Source organism: Staurois parvus, unplaced genomic scaffold (genome assembly GCF_062004578.1).
Source record: "Staurois parvus isolate SC_StPar_1 unplaced genomic scaffold, SC_StPar_1.0 ptg000009l, whole genome shotgun sequence".
NCBI lineage: Eukaryota > Metazoa > Chordata > Amphibia > Anura > Ranidae > Staurois > Staurois parvus.
Window position 1 is genome coordinate 11,605,017 of NW_028317805.1, and position 23,263 is coordinate 11,628,279.

General features: G+C 40.2%; 1 protein-coding gene across 1 annotated transcript in view; it reads left to right on the plus strand.

Annotated features, from left to right (window-relative positions):
- ADAM12 (ADAM metallopeptidase domain 12) overlaps positions 1-23,263 on the plus strand; it is a 749,844-nt gene that overhangs the window by 443,321 nt on the left and 283,260 nt on the right. Inside the window, exons 7-8 of the mRNA XM_089669609.1 lie at positions 15,685-15,750; positions 20,694-20,765. Of these exons, the coding sequence (XP_089525735.1) occupies positions 15,685-15,750; positions 20,694-20,765 (138 nt within the window). The remainder of the gene's footprint in view (positions 1-15,684; positions 15,751-20,693; positions 20,766-23,263) is intronic.

The following is a 23,263-nucleotide window of genomic DNA, read 5'->3' on the forward strand; positions in this document are numbered from 1 at the left end:
GAAAAAAAAAACTTCTCTAGCAATACACACTAAACTGAGCATGTGCATGTGGCTACGGGTTCAGTCTGTCTTATCGGGTGGACATCTGAAAAAGAGAAGAGGCACAGAAAACAGGATCAAATGGCCTTTTTAAAAAATGTGGAGGATTAACCCCTTAGGTTCCACGGTTAGTATAGCAAGAATGGGTTACTGCATGTACAGACTGATTTTACTGTTGTGGGTTTAATAACACTGCAAGTGTGAAGTGTCCTTTATGCTGCTGGCCAGTCTGCAAAGTCCTCTGCCCCAACCCCCATATCCCTATAGCCATAATTTTCTGGTGCTGAGGGGGGTTAATATAATTGACTGGACCGGTCACAGGCACTGGTCATGAGTGCCAACTTTGCCCTCCCTTTCTGTCCCTCTTCTCCAATCATAGAAGCTCTGCTTTATCTTCAGTCAATGAAAAGCACTCTATGAATGGGTCAGGCAAACCTTTCATTCATCAACCTTTGATCTATTCATAGAGTGCTTTGAATTGATGAAAGCTATAAAATGTCATCTAATCTGATGGAGTTGGCTCTGATGAAGAGGTGCTGCCTCTTATATATATATATCAGAGGTTGGTCTTCGATTAAACCACTAGTTGACAGATGAGTTCATTTGCTGGTCAATAAAATGGTTCATATGGAAATCATATGAGAAGCATGTCTTTATATCACTTTTGTGATATCTCAGCACTGCCTGCTAGTGGTGAGAACAAGCAGCAGACCAGGAAGGAAGAGAAAGACTGAGGAAGGTAAGAAGAACACTTTAGACTCCGACAACCCAACTTTTTTTCAGATCATGACACCAGCATGGCAACATGTTTTAAAAGCTATGGTTCCATTGTATTCCTGTGGCAACATTTTATCATTTTAAGACGTTGTAATTGTGGGTTACACAACTACTATATATTCTTCAAAACTCCCCTATTCAGAATACTCAAACACTTCAAAAAGATTGACTCTCTTTTTCGGACCTTGTTTTTGAAAGGAAAACAGCCCAGCCTTACAGTTGCCAAAAAATAAAAGAAGGTCTGGTGGTTTCACATGCCAAGTTGTATTTTACAGTGGCCCAGTTACAGCATTTTGCTGAATAGTGTACATTTATTAAACATGATTCTCTTCAAGCCATTCTCTTAGGGGAAGAGAGATATTCACAATTCAGGAATTAAGGCACAAGTGGGCCACTTTTATGTTGGATGAATGGAGGCACTGCCATTTGAGACTGGGGTTGCCACCTCATCCCTTTAAAACCGAACACATATTGATTACACAGGTTCTGTGACTGAGTAATGTGCTAATTAAACTCGGTGCCTTGTCGGCAATAAATTTGCCTCAGAACCTGTGTAATTAATATGTATTCAGTTTTAAAGGGATTAGGTGGCAACCCTAGTTGAGACACTTTATATCATCCCTAAGAAAGCCAATAAGAGCAATGGAAAAGTTATTTCCTTTTGAGAGAGTGCCCAAAAGTACTTTATCTCCCAGATTTATAAGATACTTTCTATAATGCTGGAGCCCAAAATTCCACATATTTAGAGAAGAGGAAAAAGAACTTAGGGTGGCCTTGAGTGAACAACAGGGAGAAAAAGTGTTGAAACTGGCAGGTGCTCCATCAATAGATATAAACAAGGTAGAGATTAAATAAAATGTTTGGCGAGATGGTAAATTACACCTAGTAGAACACATAAATATCAACCGGAAAAGTTTGTAATGTAAAGAGCTATGGCACATATCTGGAGGGAGTGTCCAAAAATACAAAAACTTTGGAAACAGGTAGCAAAGTTAATACAGGATATAAGTAGGGAAAGTCTCCCCAAAGACCCATGGGTATACTTGTTCCACAGTACTGGACATTCAAACAAAAATATAAGAAATTGCTTACGCTCCATCTATTGAATGCAAGAAAGGGACTTATTCTAAAGCAATGGTGTTCACAGGAGAACCCAGCAATGAAGGACTGGCACAAGAGGGTGAAATATATTTGTAACATGTGTGGGAACTCGCTTCAAATGGTAGAGCTTGGTTAAACGCACACAGCAACTCGCTTTCTTTTTTAAGGTCTTTTTAGCCCACTTTTATTTAAATGAAAGTTCAAAACATCAGAAGTTTCCCACACAGGGGTATCTATCATCCACATTCAAAATTCAGCCTCCTGGCTCTCTCAGATATACACAATCTTCCACTGGCCTTCCTCTTCAGGCTTGTGTCTGTCTCCTGCAGACTCTTTCAAAAACATGGCTCTCGCACACAGCTGGCCACTAGCACACAGCTACTCACAAGCAGCTCCTTGCCGCTTTTGACTTCCACCTCTCCTTGGTGGAGCCCTCCTGACTCCAGTCTTCCAGGTGGAGCCCTCCTGACTCCTATCTGCCGGGGTGGAGCCCAGAACCCTGGTCCTGACTCTATGAAAAGGCCTGCACACACCTGTGCAATCAGAATCCTGGCCATTTCCAAAACCTGGCCCCAGGATTGGAGATTTCATCCCTCCCAGATCTCTTTGAAATCTCCAGGCTCCAGATCCCAAAACCAGACCTTACAAACAAAGGAGGAAAGTGAAAAGCCACTTTCCTCCGTATCAAACACTTACCCTGGAGCCCCTTAACCTGCCTTGTTGAGAATCCTGAGTGACAGATCGCCACACTGTCACACATGGAAGAACTTTACCATTCACATGAAGAGATGGAAACTTTTTTAGAAATGTTAACAATAAATGAAGAATCCTCCTGCGCTGAAAATAACCCTACAAGTGCCAGAGTTGCAGCAAGTGCCTAACTATATTCCAAACAGTACAAAAACATATAATAACTGATGCTGCACTACTCAATAATTACAAAAACAACTGACCCACAAAAATATTCCTCAAAAAGTGAAAATAAACAAAATGTGACAATAGTAAAACAAATCACTTAAGCATAAATATTAGATGTAGTGACCAATATTCATAAGTGAACAAAATAATGTGAATAGATATATAGTGTAAATAAATAACTATATTGCATAAAAACAAAGTGCAAAGTCCCAATATATGTGTATCTTCAGCAGGACTGTGAATGAAACAGTAATCACTGCAAAACAATCCTCCACCAACTAGCATGCACACTCTCCTCCAGCTATGTCCCACGAAGGGTCATATAGGCTTTGAATGAATAAGCTCAGCAATTATATCCCTGTATATCACCTCGATACTGTCAGGGCAATCCTCTTTAGTAGAGATAGTGAATGCTCCAAAACGAACCAGCAGCAGTAGCTCAGATGTCTCCTCCAGGGTATAGCAAAAAAACTCCTCTCCCATGGACCACACATGGACAATTAAATCAAAAGGGACTTCCCATAGTGTAGTAAGTAAGACAAGTTTATTAAATACAAAAATTATGTGTATAATGTGGTCTGGGGAATATTTAAATAATTTTATTTTTGTTTTGTTTTTCATTTTATTATTATTTTTTTTTTGGGGGGGGGGTCAGATAAGGGAAATAGGGTTTGGATCTAAGAAGTGATGTTAATACTGTATATGTATTTCTTGTTTCTTTGGTATGATGGGAGACAATTAATAAAGAAATAATTTTAAAAAAGCCATTCTTTTAGATTAATATTGCCAGGTGTCATTTGATAGTGCAGCTGGAGGCAGGCAACTTTACCAAGCTGTCTCAACACCCGACCGTTACCCATATACAGAGGTCGGAAATGAAGAAAATTATGAAATGAAGGCTATATAATTCACACCCCTCAATGGGATTATAATGCTTACGTGGAACTGGGTACACTGAAAGCTTTTGGTTTCAAGTGCCAGATGGGGATTTAGTTTGTTCAGTTGTAGGATTAGTATGTGAATAGAGGTTATAATGAGACCTACTTTGTGTACTGTACTTTGATAATTTGCTTTGATTTATGTATTTACTGAACGATAACCTATGGTTCTGTATGTTTTATTTGTTTAAAAAATGAAAAATAAAGTTATGGCGAAAAAATGGACAGTTGTATAAAATATGGCTGATGAGGGAACTGGTCCATTCACAAATCAACTTTTCATCTAAATGCATCCATTAAGATTTTCTTGTGATTGGTCTAGACCAGTGATGGTGAAACTTTTTGAGCTTGAGTGCCCAAACTGCAACACAAAACCAACTTATTTATTTCAAAGTACCAACACTGCAATTAAACCTGAATACTGAGGTTTTAGTTTAGAAAAAACAACTCATACAGTTGTCTGAACTAATTGACATCTTTTGTCTTAAAAGAAAAACACAACAACAGAGCTTTCAATGATACAAACAGTTTATTATTGAAAAAAAAAACATAAATTCTACATGTGCATGTATTTTTGGATATGGGATACTCTACTTATAATATGATTATATGCCAGACTGAAACTGTATGGGGCAAGCCTTACTCCAGGTCTTACTCCAGGTCCTTTCCCCGCTTCTACAGGTGTTGGACTAGTAAAAGTCAACCTTGCTTAATCGCATCCCCGCCGCTCTATAGCAGATATACTGCTACAGGGCGGCAAGGGTGCACAAAATCACGTATATTTACGTGATTTTGCATTTCCGGGTAAGGGGTGCGCGTGAGCGCCCTGCCCGTGCCGCCATTCGCGGCCACGGCTGTCAATCACTGGGTCCTGGCCGGTGATTAACTGCCGGCACCCGGTGGTTACTGAGGATCTCCAATGGGGAGGAGGGCTGCTTTGTTTACTAACAGTCCTCCCTGTCAGCTCGGATACACTTCTCTGGATGGCTGTGCATCCAGAGTGTGATTACAGTAAAGACCACACACACTGTCCCCCCCAGTAAAACACTCCCAGCATACAGTTAACCGTTTGATTGCCCCTCATGTTAACCCCTTCTTGCCCAGTGCTATTAGTACAATGGCATTGCTTTTTTTTAGCACCAATCACTGTATTGGTGTCATTGGGGATGTCAGTAACACCAAGACTGTTCCCCCCCAGTTTTTTTATTTTTTAAAATTTTTTTACTGGACATGTTTAAAAGCAAAAAGTCAAAAATATTGTTTTCTTCTCAAAATTTTCAAGCTTTGTTTTTTATAGTGCTAAAAATAAAAACCGCACAGGTGATCAAATATCACCAAAAGAAAGCTCAATTTGTGGGAAAAAAAGAACATAAATGTAATTTTGGTGCAGCGTTGCATGACCGCGCAATTGTCAAAGTAACACAATGCTGTAATGCAAAAAATGGCCTGGTCAGAAAGGGGGGTAAATCCTTAGCAGGGCAAGTGGTTAACACACTTTAAACAACTCCTAAATTAGTGTCTTGGATTGCATGCAAACACTTCATTAGGTAAAAGTTTGCATTTGCCATGCTTTTGCACAATCAATGTAATTTTTGATGTTGTGTGCATGCTGATAATTTGTCAAACCTTGGCTCATACTTCTATACCAAAAATAATATTGGCACATTTACTAACCCCATCCATATAAGATATACGTAAATGTTCTCAAAATATGGCTGTATACTGTATAAGTCCATAGCTCAGGAAAAGCCCCAGGGAGAGGTTGAAGCAGTCTCCAGGTAACATGCAAGAGAGAAGGCTATAGAGGCGCCTCTAAGTGCAGACTAATAAAAAAATATTTATTAAACACAAAATTGTAAGAGAGCAACTCACATTTTTGTAGACAGATATGGGCATAGTCCAACGTCCTGTGGAACAACAAGGCGCGCTGTGCCTGGGGAAGAGAAATCCTCATGGATGCCGCTGGTGACACCGCTCTGCTGGGTCTGGAAGCTGGCTGTGCATCCAGAAGGATTCAGAAGAGAGGGCTGGAACGCACTGTGAGCACAGTGTCAGACGCAATGATGTCACTGGAGGAGCTAAGACTTGTTTCCGAGCATGCGCATTGGTGTTGGACGGTCACTGTATGCTCCTTTCTGAGGTTCGGCTGCCAAGGATAGCAATCCAGCGACTTAGCTCGTGTGCCCACAGAGGGGGCTCTGCATGCCAGCTGTGGCACGCTAGTTCGCCATCGCTGGTCTAGACTAGAGATGAGCGAATCGAACCAGGCGAACCGGAATTCGAGTCGAATTTCAGGAAATATTCGATTCGCGGCGAAACCGAAATTTTGCCTACTTCGGGTGCGCGAATCGAACATTTCCCGATCAGCCGGCAAAAGTGTCCCTGCAGTGAGCTCCGCTATTTCTGACAGTTCTCTGACAGAAGGAACACATGTTTAGCGGTTGAAACATTGTATCTATTAGTTTACATTTAGGATACAGATGTTTCAACCACTGTACATGTGAAGAAGCTGTGAGAGAACTGTCAGAAATAGAGGAACTCTGCACATACACTTTTTGCCGGCTTGGAATTATTCTTCTTTTCATCCTACTTCTTCTTCTTCTTCATCCTCAGAAGAAGAGGATGAGGATGAGGATGAAGAAGAAGAAGAAGTAGGATGAAAAGAAGAATAATTCCAAGCCGGCAAAAAGTGTATGTGCAGAGTTCCTCTATTTCTGACAGTTCTCTCACAGCTTCTTCACATGTACAGCGGTTGAAACATCTGTATCCTAAATGGAAACTAATAGATACAATTTGTATCTATTAGTTTCCATTTAGGATACAGATGTTTCAACCGCTGTACATGTGAAGAAGCTGTGAGAGAACTGTCAGAAATAGAGGAACTCTGCACATACACTTTTTGCCGGCTTGGAATTATTCTTCTTTTCATCCTACTTCTTCTTCTTCTTCTTCTTCTTCTTCCTCATCCTCATCCTCATCCTCTTCTTCTGAGGATGAGGATGAGGATGAAGAAAAAGAAGAAGAAGTAGGATGAAAATAAGAATAATTCCAAGCCGGCAAAAAGTGTATGTGCAGAGTTCCTCTATTCTGCAGATACACTTAGAGGAGCTCTGCAGATACACTTAGAGGAGCTCTGCACATACACTTTTTGCCTGTTTGGAATTAATCTTATTTTCATCCTACTTCTTCTTCTTCTTCTTCTTTATCCTCATCCTCAGAAGAAGAAGAAGAGGATGAAGAAGAAGAAGAAGAAGAAGAAGAAGAAGTAGGATGAAAATAAGAATAATTGCAAGCCGGCAAAAAGGGTATGTGCAGAGTTCCTCTATTCTGCAGATACACTTAGAGGAGCTCTGCAGATACACTTAGAGGAGCTCTGCACATACACTTTTTGCCGGCTTGGAATTAATCTTATTTTCATCCTACTTCTTCTTCTTCTTCATCCTCATCCTCATCCTCAGAAGAAGAAGAGGATGAGGATGAAGAAGAAGAAGAAGAAGTAGGATGAAAATAAGAATAATTCCAAGCCGGCAAAAAGTGTATGTGCAGAGCTCCTCTAAGTGTATCTGCAGAGCTCCTCTAAGTGTATCTGCAGAATAGAGGAACTCTGCACATACACTTTTTGCCGGAAACCGCTGTATGGAGGGAATGTCCCAGAACTGTCATAAATAGTCTATTTCTGACAGTTCTGGGACATTCACTCCATACAGCTGTTTCAACCGCTGTATGGAGGGAATGTCATGGAACTGTCAGAAATAGACTATTAATGACAGTTCTGGGACTGTCCTTCCATACAGCGGTTGAAACATTGTATGTATTTGTTTCCATAAATGGATCCATTTATGGAAACAAATACATACAATGTTTCAACCGCTGTATGGAAGGACAGTCCCAGAACTGTCATTAATAGTCTATTTCTGACAGTTCTATGACATTCCCTCCATACAGCGGTTGAAACAGCTGTATGGAGTGAATGTCCCAGAACTGTCAGAAATAGACTATTTATGGCAGTTCTGGGACATTCACTCCATACAGCGGTTGAAACATTGTATCTATTTTTTTCCATAAATGACATTCTGCAAATACACTTAGAGGAGCGCTGCAGATACACTTTTTGCCGGCTTGGAATTAATCTTATTTTCATCCTACTTCTTCTTCTTCATCCTCATCCTCATCCTCATAAGAAGAAAAAGAAGAAGTAGGATGAAAATAAGAATAATTCCAAGCCGGCAAAAAGTGTATCTGCAGCGCTCCTCTATGTGTATCTGCAGAATGTCATTTATGGAAAAAAATAGATACAATGTTTCAACCGCTGTATGGAGTGAATGTCCCAGAACTGTCATAAATAGTCTATTTCTGACAGTTCTGGGACATTCACTCCATACAGCTGTTTCAACCGCTGTATGGAGGGAATGTCATGAAACTGTCAGAAATAGACTATTAATGACAGTTCTGGGACTGTCCTTCCATACAGCGGTTGAAACATTGTATGTATTTGTTTCCATAAATGGATCCATTTATGGAAACAAATACATACAATGTTTCAACCGCTGCATGGAAGGACAGTCCCAGAACTGTCATTAATAGTCTATTTCTGACAGTTCCATGACATTCCCTCCATACAGCGGTTGAAACAGCTGTATGGAGTGAATGTCCCAGAACTGTCAGAAATAGACTATTTATGACAGTTCTGGGACATTCACTCCATACAGCGGTTGAAACATTGTATCTATTTTTTTCCATAAATGACATTCTGCAGATACACTTAGAGGAGCGCTGCAGATACACTTTTTGCCGGCTTGGAATTATTCTTATTTTCATCCTACTTCTTTTTTTTCTTCTTATGAGAATGAGGATGAAGAAGAAGAAGTAGGATGAAAATAAGATTAATTCCAAGCCGGCAAAAAGTGTATCTGCAGCGCTCCTCTAAGTGTATTTGCAGAATGTCATTTATGGAAAAAAAATAGATACAATGTTTCAACTGCTGTATGGAGTGAATGTCCCAGAACTGTCAGAAATAGACAGAAACTGTCACAGAACTGTCCTTCTTCTCATCCTTCTCCTTCTTCTCATCCTTCTTCTCATCCTTCTTCTCATCCTTCTCCTTCTTCTCATCCTTCTCCTTCTTCTCATCCTTCTCCTTCTTCTCATCCTTCTCCTTCTTCTCATCCTTCTTCTCATCCTTCTCCTTCTTCTCATCCTTCTCCTTCTCCTTCTTCTCATCCTTCTCCTTCTCCTTCTTCTCATCCTTCTCCTTCTCCTTCTTCTCATCCTTCTCCTTCTCCATCTTCTCATCCTTCTCCTTTTCCTTCTTCTCATCCTTCTCCTTCTCCTTCTTCTCATCCTTCTCCTTCTTCTCATCCTTCTCCTTCTTCTCATCCTTCTCCTTCTTCTCATCCTTCTCCTTCTTCTCATCCTTCTCCTTCTCCTCATCCTTCTCCTTCTTCTCATCCTTCTCCTTCTCCTCATCCTTCTCCTTCTTCTCATCCTTCTCCTTCTTCTCATCCTTCTCCTTCTTCTCATCCTTCTCCTTCTCCTTCTTCTCATCCTTCTCCTTCTTCTCATCCTTCTCCTTCTTCTCATCCTTCTTCTCATCCTTCTCCTTCTTCTCATCCTTCTCCTTCTTCTCATCCTTCTCCTTCTTCTCATCCTTCTCCTTCTCCTTCTTCTCATCCTTCTCCTTCTCCTTCTTCTCATCCTTCTCCTTCTTCTCATCCTTCTCCTTCTCCATCTTCTCATCCTTCTCCTTCTCCTTCTCCTTCTTCTCATCCTTCTCCTTCTTCTCATCCTTCTCCTTCTCCTTTTTCTCATCCTTCTCCTTCTTCTCATCCTTCTTCTTCTCATCCTTCTCCTTCTCCTCATCCTTCTCCTTCTTCTCATCCTTCTCCTTCTCCTCATCCTTCTCCTTCTCCTTCTTCTCATCCTTCTCCTTCTCCTTCTTCTCATCCTTCTCCTTCTCCTTCTTCTCATCCTTCTCCTTCTCCTTCTTCTCATCCTTCTCCTTCTTCTCATCCTTCTCCTTCTTCTCATCCTTCTCCTTCTTCTCATCCTTCTCCTTCTTCTCATCCTTCTCCTTCTTCTCATCCTTCTCCTTCTCCTTCTTCTCATCCTTCTCCTTCTTCTTCTCATCCTTCTCCTTCTTCTCATCCTTCTCCTTCTTCTCATCCTTCTTCTCATCCTTCTCCTTCTTCTCGTCCTTCTCCTTCTTCTCATCCTTCTTCTCATCCTTCTCCTTCTTCTCATCCTTCTCCTTCTCCTTCTTCTCATTCTTCTCCTTCTTCTCATCCTTCTCCTTCTTCTCATCCTTCTCCTTCTCATCCTTCTCATCCTTCTCCTTCTTCTCATCCTTCTCATCCTTCTTCTCATCCTTCTCCTTCTTCTCATCCTTCTCCTTCTTCTCATCCTTCTCCTTCTTCTCATCCTTCTTCTCATCCTTCTCCTTCTTCTCATCCTTCTCCTTCTCCTTCTTCTCATCCTTCTCCTTCTTCTCATCCTTCTCCTTCTCCTTCTTCTCATCCTTCTCCTTCTTCTCATCCTTCTCCTTCTTCTCCTCATCCTTCTCCTTCTTCTCATCCTTCTTCTCATCCTTCTTCTCCTCATCCTTCTCCTTCTTCTCATCCTTCTCCTTCTCATCCTTCTCTTTCTTCTCATCCTTCTCTTTCTTCTCATCCTTCTCCTTCTCCTCATCCTTCTCCTTCTCCTTCTTCTCATCCTTCTCCTTCTCCTTCTTCTCATCCTTCTCCTTCTCATCCTTCTCCTTCTCCTTCTTCTCATCCTTCTCCTTCTCCTTCTTCTCATCCTTCTCCTTCTTCTCATCCTTCTCCTTCTCCTTCTCTTTCCTCATCTCCAAGGGCATTTAAATTAAAGGTACAATGTTCTGCACTAATTTAAAGGCTCTCTGAAGCCTAGAAACCCTTTTTATAAGTCATCTTCGTAGCGAAGAAATTCGCATCGAATCGAATTTCACACTGGAATTCGCCGAATCAGCCGAATCGAATTTTTGAGAAATTCGCTCATCTCTAGTCTAGACCATACTAATATTGTGCACAGGGTACTCTCTAACCAAAGACTGGTCCTGCCTAGCTTGACCACAAATTTATACTGTTAGGTATAACATGCCTGACCTCTTTATAGTCTCATTTCAGCAATGGTTTTAACCACACAATTTGTCTGTACAATGATTTAGACCTGCAAAATAAAATAATTGTATTTGTAGTGTAACAAAAATTATTTCTTTATTATTTCTCCATGGTAGGTTTAAGAAATGCAATTAGATAATCAAAAGAGAAACCTGTCTCCTTTCTGAAATTTTCTTGCCTTTAGACTATGATCTATTTGGTCTATTCACAAGTCTGGAGCCTGCTTTTGGTAATAAAAGAAAGATGTGATAAAGTAAAGTAAACGGCAAAAATAAGCGACGTGTGTAAATAATCATGTTTCTAAATATTGGCAAAAGTTGCAAAAGGACATTTTCATTAAGCCTGACCCAGAGTCTGTGTCATTCTGTAAATCTAACATACTTGCTTTCAGAAAGTATTATCAATTGTAGACGGTACAACTTACCCAGTCATAGAGTGTGTCCTCCAGAACCATTATAATATAAATATAGGCCTGGAACAATAAAAGGAATGATTTGTAGCAAGAGGCTTTTAAAAATAAATAGCAAAACTGTTAAAACATCAGTTAAGTATGCTGGCAAATTTTTGAAGACATCTTACAAAAACACGATTATTACCATGGATATTTGCTGAACAAAAACAAATATTGATTTATTCTCCTTTTGTCTGGTAAATGAAGAACTGCATTCTAAATCTTTCAACGTTTCCTTGCACAAGTGGTTATACTTGTTTTATCCATCAGAAAGCAAGCCGAGTGTTTTTAATTGATGGCTCAGTTATGCCACAGTGATAAAGGCTTCTGTGTTTCTTAACGGGTGTTCTACTCAGCATACTAATGGTTAGGACACGCAGTCAAGGCCTCCCCAAGTCTTTCATAGTCCCTCCTCTTTTAAAGAGAAGTATGGCGAAAGTTTTCTTAGTCGCACTTCTCTTCTGGGTCACAGGAGTGCATTAACTTTTGCACTCCTGTTACCCAGAGTCAGCTGACAGCGGGTTAAAGCCCACTGTTGACTGACATCACCGAGCTGCTCTTAACTCTGGAAGGATCCCAATAATAATGTCGGAATCCACCCAGATGCCTAATCGGCAGCTGGCTCAGCCTCTGAGAGAGCCTGTGCCAGCCGCTCACATCTCCTCCCCAGCCCAGCGCTCCAGTGAGAGCTGGAGGAGCACAGCAGAGAGTGGTGATTGACAGTCACTACTCTCTGTTCAGAGCAAACTGAGAACTGCGCGATCAGTAGTCATGTGATCATTCAGTTCTCGGTCCTAGAGCCAGCAGCTGACAGCTGCAGCATCACAGTGATGCTGCAGCCATAGAGGTGAATATGTATGTTTGCTTTTTTGATTCCCAAACTTCTCCTTTAACTATTTGCCCTTCAGAGGATTTACCCCCCTTCCTGACAAGTCCATTTTTTGCGTTACGGCGCTGCGTTACCTTAACTGACAATTGCGCGGTCATGCAATGCTGCACCCAAATGAAATTTATGTTCTTTTTTTTCCCACGAATACAGCTTTCTTTCGGTGGTATTTGATTGTCTGTGCGGTTTTTTTTGCGCTATAAAAAAAAGACTGACAATTTTGAGAAAAAAAACAATATTTTGACTTTTTGCTATTAAACATGTCCAGTAAAAAAATAGAAAAAATAAAATTTCGTCATAAATTTAGTCCAAAATGTTTTCTTCTCCATGTCTTTGCTAAAAAAAAATCCCAATACGTGTAAATTAATTGGTTTACGTGAAAGTTATAGCATTTACAAATGGCGGTATATATACTGGGCTTTTATTTTTTTATTATTATTATTTTTACTAGTAATGGCGGTGATCAGCGACTTATAGTGGGGCTGTGGCGGCCATTCTGACACTGGGGGGAACTGACTTGATGTCACTCACATCCCCAGTGACACAAATACAGTAATCAGTGCTAATAAAAAGCACTGACACTGTACTAATGGCACTGGGCATGAAGGGGTTAACATGTGGGGCAATCAAAGGGTTAACTGTGTGCTGTGTGCCATTTTATCTCATGTTCTGTGTTTGTGCCTCACTGTAAGCCATGCAAAGCAGTGTGCAGGAGCTGACAGGGAGAAGAACTATTTTGTTTACTAACAGTTCCTACCCCTCCACCCCCCCCCCCATCACAATCACTGGCCGGGAAACGGTGATTGACAGCCGCGAATGGTAGCACGGGTAGGGCATGTGCACGCCCCCTACCAGGAAATGCAAAATCACATATATATAAGTAATTGTGCGCATGGCTGCCATCCTGTGGCAGTATTTCTGTTATGCGGTGGAGTTAAAGCGGTTAAGAAAGCCATACATGGCTCGATTTTCTCTCATTTAGTGTGCTTGGAACAAATCAGCTAGTTGTCCCATTCACAGTAAAAGGCGTGCATGGTGGAATCTCCACTTCTGGGGCACTCCCAGCTTCCTGAATACAGGAGCACTGCCAATCAGGTTGTATCTAATAGGATGCAGTCACTGCTTAGCCGATAAATTTTCCACCTGGCTCAGTGGATTTTTTAAATTCGCTTTTAGTTGAGCTAGGTGGTACTTGCAGGGTCACCCGTGGCTCCAATTTTAGCCAGTTAAGCAGGAATCTGTCAAACATTTGAGCCTCCTATATGGCCTGCCTTACTCTTAGGCCAGATGATTTAATATAGTAGTCATTTAAATCATCCAAAGCCTAAAAACAAAAATGTATTCTATTGCAGCTTATCAGTCCTTGGATGTGTTGGCTACATTTGTTTAAATTTTTCAGGCTAAGAACATATATTCCTTTAGCAAGCACACAAAATACCCTATGACCGTGGCAGAAATGCAGCGGCCTTGTCACTTTATGTGAGCTAAGAAAAAAGCTCAAATATTTTATGTTTTTTTGTGTCAACTACTAGTCCCATCAATCCCCCATTTAATGGAGATGAACAAACGCAGATGTGTTTGAGCGCCAACCTTGACTCTTTCATAGATACAGTGGAGAAATTAGTGTTTACACAAAGGGACAGAAAAACTGAAAAAAAACTAATACAGCCACTTTATCTAATGGCAATCTTTTATCTCAGAGAATAGGTGCAGGTACTCGTCACCCCTTGTCTCCTCCCACTATCCACCTCTGAGCACGGTCTCTTGGTTCCACACCCTACCCACCTCCCAGTAGCATCCCTTTTAGAGCATACAAAACAAAGTATCATTTTGTGTTGCTAAGTAATTTGGTATGGAATTTGTTAATAATATCAAGAAAAGCAGTAAAGTAGATCCCCTGAAGTTGGCAACAATGGACTCCTCCCAGTAACAGTAAATCTACCCCAGCAACAATAGACTCCTGCCAGCAACAATAGATTTCCCAGCAGCCAGCATAAATAGATTCTCCAGCAGCAATAGACCCTCCTCCAAAACAGTAGGTCCCTTAGATCAACAATTGACCCCCATCAACAATAGATCCCCCACCAGCAACACTATATCCCCCCAGAAACAATAGATCCCCCCATCACAACAAACCCCCAGCAGCCAGCAACATTAGACTCTCCAGGACACCCCACCACCCCTTGCCATTACATACATTCACTTCTGGAGGTGACAGAACTGCGTTTCCCCCCATGTTCCTACTACAAAAAAAAAGGCCTGGTTTGCTGTAATATCACATTGTGAGCAGAGTCCAGTTCTTCCCTCTACAGACTAGTGTTTGAGAGAAAACAATTGTTGTTAAAACATAGGAGTACCACTGCTCTCATCATTGGGGTTCCAGTGTTTAAGCAACTTATCCAAGGGCAGGCATATATCTCTTTGCTTCATTCCATAACCAGTGGATGGTCTTTCAGCTGCCATAAGCCAAAGTAAAGGGATATGTCCAGGCATTACCCAAAGTTATCTCTAAACCTCCCTCTTTGCAGTAAAAGAATTGAATGTATGCATGTTGAGTGAAGGGACATAGATGGGTGGGAAACGGGAGAAATGTTCTAGTCCAGCAGGCATAGCTGATAACGTTGGTTGGGATTTCAGTGCAGAAAAGGCACAAATGGGAAGTTGGGGGCATGCTGGATTTCTAGCAGATCAATGTTTTTTTTTTTGTACTTGCAGTGTTTTTAAAATGATAGAAAATGGGGAAGTGTGTATATATTGCAGAGATGTACTGAATATTTTTTTTTGGCCAAACATGTAATTCAAGCTATTATGGTAAAGCAACCTGGGAAATAAGGGTATGTTGGTGTACAGTTCATACTATGAAATACATGTAGCACTGGCAACACCACTCATACCTTTATAATTCTCATGGTCCCTACACAGCAGTCTTACTAGTTAAGCTTCTCATTTTTTAAGTGCTTTTTTTATTTTCATAGGCTGCCATTGGAAAGAAACATAATTTTACTAAATTATTCCTTATTATAGGCTATTAAAAAAGTCTATTCTTGACTAACAGTAATAGAAGACTGATTGCATTGTTATTCTACAAGTTCAATTTAAACATGTATCTTAAAGTGAGTCATGGAGAAGTCTAATTATATTTTTATTAAAAGACCTTTTAATTGTGTAAATTGTAGCAATAGAACTATTAATGCAAATAAGATTTTATAAAAGGCTTTGTTGTAGCAAATCATATCCTGAACAACAGTAGAAAGACATCAGGTGCCTACTTGTTCTGCCTCTGCACTATCTTATTACTTCTCAGAAATTGGAGTGAAAAAATACATTTGGAAGGGTAAATTGGGAGATGCAAACTTGCCCAGTCAGGGCCTAGACTGGAAATGAACGGCTGTGCTTCGTAATACTCACATTGAACTTCTATATTATCTTTTTTGGCAGCACAAAAGAGATACTTCGAAGATGACCAAATATGTGGAGCTTGTTATTGTGGCTGATAATCGCGAGGTAAGAAACAAATATCTGACAGCTTTGTCTTTTTTTATCTGGTTTTATACAGTCCAGGGTGACCAAAGTTTGTCATGTGGGTCACAAGCTTGTGTTTAATCAAAAGGCAGTTCTAGGCAGCAAGTAAAATCATCGGTGAACTCTTCATCATAGCCAAGACACATTGCAGCTGTACTTTAGTCAGAAAGCAAACTCTGTTTACACTTCCCAAACTGTTTCTAGGTAGTTTAGTCAATTGTCCTTTCCATGCTACAATGTGTGGGCAAGATTGTAATGGAATTCAGTAAGAGAGTAGTGTTCCAGCATCTTAAGCTGGCCCGGCCGAGATTCGAACCATGTATGGGCAGGCTGAATGTACCAACTTTAGTACAACCAGAGTGATTGATCAACTTGGGCGCAACCAACCCGTTTAATTGTACATGCAATTATTGCTAACGGCAATTATAGCCGCTAGCAGTAATCACTGTGTTCTCCCGGTGGTGTCGGCTCAACCCGCCAGGAGAACACAATGGCTCCACTGGAGGGATTCCCCCATCAACACTGACTGTGTTGATGAAGGAATCGAGTGATTTTCTTTCTTGCAACCCATGGTTGCAGGAAAGAATATTGCTCCATCTATGACTAATTTTAGACTAGTCCAATTACACAGTGCATTGACGTTGGCTTGTAAGTTGAAGACATCCTGTAAGGACGTTATTCCACTGCACAGCTTGGTGTCATCTGCAAAGACTGAAATGGGATTTTTAATCCCAGACCCTATATCGTTTATAAATATATTAAAAAGTAAGGGTCTCAACACTGAACCTTGGGGTACACCACTGATGACCCCAGACCAATCAGAGTATGAATCATTAACCACTACTCTCTGAATACGATCTTTTAGACAGTTTTCTATCCATTTACATACGGATTTTTCAATGCCTGTAGACTTTACCTTACACATTAACTGTGTGTGGAGAACTGTGTCAAACTCTTTTGCATAATCCAAGTATACCACATCCACAGCTACCCCTCTGTCCAAGGTTTTGCGCACCCCCTCATAAAACGATGCAGATGACATCAAGCTGTGCAGTGGAATAACGTCCTTACAGGATGTCTTCAACTTACAAGCCAACCTCAATGCACTGTTTAATTGGACAACTGTGGCAAATGAAGTTTAATGTTGATAAATGTAAAGTTATGCACTTGGGGGCTAAGAATATGCATGCACCATACAGATTTGTTTGACAACTTCTGTCTTTCATGAATCCATGCTGTCTGTTGCTTAAAATATTTTTTTCCAGCAAGAACTCATCTATGTGGTCTTTTATTAAACTCTCCAGTTTCTTCCCAACTATAGAAGTTAAACTAGCATGTCTATAATTACTTGGTAAAGATTTTGACCCCTTATATTACTATTTACACACTCTTTGCATTCTTGAGGAAGCAGAGTCATATAGTCTGTGAAGCATGTGTAGTGGAGTACTGCTCATTTCCCACCAGTTCATCTAGTATTATTCATTGAGCTTTGTAAAGGTTGTATTTGTTAAAAAAAAATGGTAAACCAAATATATTGTGGGTTATAAGGGCACTCTCATGCACTAGTAACTTAGCTTGAATTAGAACGCATACAATATTTCACATTACTTATTTTAACAATTGGTCATTATTAGTTGATCTTTTATCGTGGTTTTGTACAAATACAATTAATGTCTTTTTATTTTTAAATGTGCATTGTCATCATGGTAGCACCTGAATACTCCCTTTAAAAGAATGTACCGTATTTTGTTTGGCTGTTCCTAAAATATTTGGAATTTTGTGCATATGAAGGTATGGACTACTGCAAACCTACATTTTTCTTGACTAGTAAAGCCAAAATTAGTCTCTAACTGATATATTCACCAATTAATGTTCTAATTTATGGCATTTTCATTAAACCTGGCACCATCGTTTGGTCTTGTTGTGACTGGAGACCCATACCATTTACATGCAAAGTTAAGTTCTGGGTGGAAGTGGACTTTAAGACATCTTGATAAACAAGTAGGATTGTAGTATTTCATTGTTTAGAACATAAAGGGGCCTGGATAAATAGGTTGCTATGTATGATATGATGAATTTAGATACCTCATTAGACTTACAGTGAATGGCAACTTTGGCATTTTTAGGCAGTAAACATAATCAACCTGTCATATTTGTCTCCTCCACACAGGAGAGAAAAATCAATAATGTATAAGAATATAACAACAGTGTAATTGCATTTTCTGTGTGATGTACATCTTATGAATATAAAGCTGAGTACAGTTGTTGGAGATAGCTGCCAAACACTAAGAGTTGGTGAAGGATATGGAATGCAAATTTCACTCATCTGTAGAGTAAGGATATCATTCTGGCTCAGATTGTCAGCCACACAAATTTCAAAAAAATTCTGTATTTAACAGGTGCTGCGGGTGTTAACTTGGCTGAATTAAATGGAAACCACTAAGCTGACATCTCTTTATATTAATGAAAAATGGAGACAAGTCCAGGCATCTTCTGAACACATCTATAACTCGAAGTCCGAACTCCTGTTTTTTGTACTCCAATGAGCTGCAGGCTCCCCACCCCATTAGAGATGAGATCAGAAGAAACCTGAGCTCATCTCTACTGAAAAAACCTTTTATGTTGGATTGCACTTGACATGGACCTTATTTCTAGCCCTTGACCTCTTGAAAGATGAACACATTTCAGTTTTGATTAGAAAAAAGGAAATATGGAGGAATAGGTTATACTGTATCTTATACTAACATTTGTCTGGGGAAAAAAATCATTACATCTCTGCAATACATGTACTTTTCTCTATGCTTTATCCTATTAAAAAGAAGCAAATCGAGATAGATACCTGTTGATCTGCCATAAATCCAGTAACTCCCTGTTTCAGACAACAACACAGTACCTCTGCTGACCTGAAATTACAATCAATGTATACATGTTGATCCTCTAGACATCCAGTAAGTTTCTAACTTCCTGCTAGAGATGTCAACGCAGTGCCTCTGCTGCCGCAAAATCCCAAGCAGTGTTATCAGCCCTGCCCATTTGTCTTGTGCTGGACTACAGAACTCCCCCATGTCTCCTCTGTTCCATAATCCACAGAGGCGACCTATGTATGCCTGAAAACTCTAGTGCAGCAGAGGTAAGGTGCACAAAGTTAGAAGCACACTAGATTTCTGGTAGGATAAACATGTATTGTTCTGTATTTATGGCAATATTAAAGAGGAGTTTCAGGCTCCCCCTAAAAAATTAAAAAAGTCAGCAGCTACAACACTGTGCTGACTTTTAATATAAGGTCACTTACCTCTCCAGGGGTCCAGAGCCATCATCACCCGGGCTAATTCGTCACTAGCCTCCGGGTTCCTGGCACTAGCTTTGCAAGTAAGGGAAAGCAGAAGTGAAGCCTTGTGGCCTACTTCTCATGCACGAGTCACGCTATGCCTTGTGATTGGTCCTGTAGTCTTCTGGGACCTGTGAAGTGTCCCAGAAGACTGTGGGGGGAAGGGGACATTTCTGGCTCAGTTCTCCTCAGCCAGCTGAGCCGAAGTGGGAGCAGGTAACTGTCAAAACCAGGTACCCGCTACCCCCAAAAAGTGCCACATGTGGCAGTGGAGGATGCAAGCAAGTGGAGCATCCCCTTTTGTGTGGAGCTCCGCTTTAAAGAGACAAAACACAGGAAATGTGCCCACATGTACTGATTTTGTTTTTTGCTTTTTTTTTTATTTTACCCTGACATCAGGGGCGGATTGACCATTTGGAAACTCGGGCACTGCCCGAGGGCCCGGGGTCAGTAGGGGGCCCCATGAGATGCCCCTGGTACCTTTTTCATAGGCTTTTTTTTTTAGTGTGGGCAAGGAAACAGGGGCCCCATGATCCCCTATTGCCCGGGGACCCCATGATTTGTCAGTCCGCCCCCGCGTGACATACACATTGAATATTTTCTTCAGATTGCTTTTCAGAACTTTTGTCAGTCAAAAAGGACACTAATGTGAACGGTGTGAAAGTCTGCTTACTGAATGGTAATCAATAGGATCACTTATGGCAGGAAGGACATGCAGGAATATGTAAACTAGGGCTAAGGGTATGGAAATTACAGCTTGTTAGATTAGATGTAGTCTTTATAGGAAAACAGTTTTTATAAATTTGAAAAACTGCTCATATAGATCACATTGTCTCAGGAGTAGTAAAAAATAAATATTTGTTATTCATATTATATGAGTGGTTAGGTAGGACCTAAGTGCAGATGACATCCAGGTTGCCCAACCTACAAAACACTGCCATCAACTTCATTTGCAGAGCTGTTCCCATGGGTTTGATCCCAGCATGTCTCTCACCTGGAGGGTGATGTGGTTGGAGGTGTAGGTTTGGCTCCCCAAAGCAAACACCATTAATTACGTAGCTGCAGTAATCTGGGAACCGGCACAGTGGATGCTGAGGACAAAATGAAGGCATTAAATAAGAAAACTCATTGTGTATACTTACATTAACAGTTATTGAGGTGAGGGAGGGGCATGCTTATAGGTAAAAATAGCCGATATTATCACAACATGTTTGCACTGTCATCTGTTTTGCCCTTCATATATAGAGCAATGTACTGTATACAGCATCTTTCTTTTTATTGAAAAGTTTTGCATAATCTGATTCTGAACAGGTGTCATCATTTTTCAAGCAGAGGAATAATGGGGCAGTGGGTCCCATCCATCCTTGCACATTCAAACATCTCTGTATACATTAGTCAGCGCATTGTTCCCTTGGCTGCCATTGTGGCATCTGCAACCTGAGGGACCTTACATACACTTTACCATATTGCTGTTTGAATGTTCAGAGATTTCAGACTAGTTCTAGCAGCTATGTTTGCAGGTGCAAAGATTATGCTAATTACAGTTATATCCTGTTTATTGAAAATCTCGTGACGACTGTTCTGTTCCTCTTCTTAGTTTCAGCGACAAGGGAAAGATGTGGACAAAGTTAAACACCGGCTTCTAGAAATGGCCAATTATGTGGATAAGGTTAGTGCCATTCGATTGTAAATGAATTTAAAGTTCTGAGACAAATATTTGGTTTGCTTTTATTTTTGTTTTGCTTTTTTTTTTTGGTAACCTGCCTTTGTAGTTCTCCACCAAGGGGTAAGACTTGTCCATAATGAGCTATCGGATTTCTTGTTTAGTTTTCAGAGGTTATAAACACTGTGTGCAAGCTGTGCAATTTTGTGAGCTACTCTTTTGCCCATTTTGTTTCGTAAAATAACTATCCCCCAGTTTTTTTTAATTGTCCTGCATTTCTTGTTTATGTAAATAAATTGCTTTAAAGTGGTAGTAAACTGCAGGAAAGAAAAAAAAAATCCCCTGCAACGTAAAGCCACAATGTGCTAGAATGCATTGCATACTAGCACATTCTGTAAAACTTACCTTAAAGGGAAACCCTCCAGCGGCACACTGTCACTGCTGCAGAAGCTTCCATCTTTATCCAGTCTTCCTTCCAGGTTCGCGAGCTCCGGTCATCTGACAGGCTGGACCGCAATGACATCACTTCCGCGCATGCCGGAGTTACCGATCCACAGCACATAGCTCTGAAGGAACAGCACGGATATGCTGTTCCTTCAGAGTGCATGTGCCGGTTTTAGAAATGAGAGAATATCTCATAAACTGCACACTTCGGAGATATTCATTTTACCTACAGGTAAATTTTATTATAAACTTACCTATAGGTAAAATTTAAAAACACGAGTTTACTACCACTTTAACACCTTCATGATGGAGGTGAAACAAATCTTAACCTCTGAACACAGTTTTGAAACTTTGACATGTGGCATCCAGGTGAAATGTACCTTTTTATTTTTAGGCAAATTGGACTTTGATATGAAGGTAAATGGTAATTGATAGTTCTTGATTTTTTTTTCTTATCAAAGGAAAACTGGCACAAAATGAAAAATTTTTTTTTAATGTAGCTGTACACTAATAGTGAAGTAAACAATGTTTTTTTTTGTTTTTTTTTTTAATCCTAAATTACACTGACCCTGACCTTTGACACTGACTTTTGTCTCTAACCATGACCTTTGACCCTAACCTTGACATTAACTCTAAGCCTGATACTGACGTAGATCAAACTCTGATCTAGTAATTTTAGCTTTGTTTTTATTATTTATTTTACTTTACATATTTATTTTTTGCGTGGGCTTTTTTTTTTTTTTTACAATTTTCTCCTCTATCAAGAAGAAAAAGATACAATGTATCTTTTCCTCCATCCAGGAGAAGAAAATAACACAGGGTGGACTATTCAGTGACTGATCACTGTGATAGCCAATCAAAACATAAAGCTGATAGATTGCATTTGAGAGTTTTGTGTGCAGGTACGAGCAGTATTTCTTACTTCTTCATATCACTTGTGAATTTGTGTCCTGTGGGTTCCCGTTTTCAGGAAATCTATCACTTGGCCCAGAACTGGAGTCCATTTTGGACAGGTCAGCGAACCATACAAATAATTTCCTCTACCAGAGATAAAAAAAAGGGGTAATTTTTGCCTCTGGCATTACCAAATCCGAAAGAAACAAAAAGGAGAATAGGAAAAAGTGGTCATTCAGTAAAGGGAAAGATAAAGAGTGGTTTCTCCTCAAACCCACCTCTACTATCCCAAAAAAACAACGACTTAGTTCATGCAGGGAAAAGATTGTCAGCATTTTCTCCCCAATGGGAAAAAGTGACAACAAACCAATTTATCTTGATGTTAATTCAAGAAGGACAAACCATAGAATTTTCCAACCCTCCCAAAAGACAACTGATAACTCACCTACTGAAAAACAGAGACAAAGCAGCGGGCATGTTGACATCTCTAGAACTCTGAGCCCAAAGTGATAACTTTCGTTCACACAAAGAGGAAGCAAGGTGATTTTATTTCCATTCTCCTAAGGAGAAGACACTCGGGAAAAGTTGCTCTCATAGTGAATCGGAAACCCTTAAACAAAGTCGTAATATACAGAAAATACCATATAGAATCAGTCAACTTCCTCAGAAATATTCTACCACCCGGTACTTTCATGGCTACTTTAGACCTCAGGGAAGCATGCTTGCACATCCCTGTAAAGTGTGATAACCACCAATTCTAAGATGAGAGCACAAAATATTACACCTACAATATTCTGCCATTTGTCCTCTCTTCAGCACCGAGGATATTTGAAAAAGTTCTGGCAGAAGCACTGAAGGCATTCAGACTGATGAATAGGGTGATTCCATACCTAGACAACTTCCTATTTATTTCAAATTCAAGATAAAGTTTGGAGCAAAATCTGCAAGATGCCATTCAGTATCTGGAAAATCTTGACTGGCTAGTGAACAAAGAAAAGTCACATCTGACGCCAAATCATGTGGTACATTGTAGAATCCAATCAGATGAAAATCTTTCTGACAAAAGAGAACTGGAGAAATGAATGAAAGAAATAGCAGCAATCTATTTAACTACCTAAACAAATATTCAGGACAATTTTTGAATATATTGAGTCTCCATACAAGAC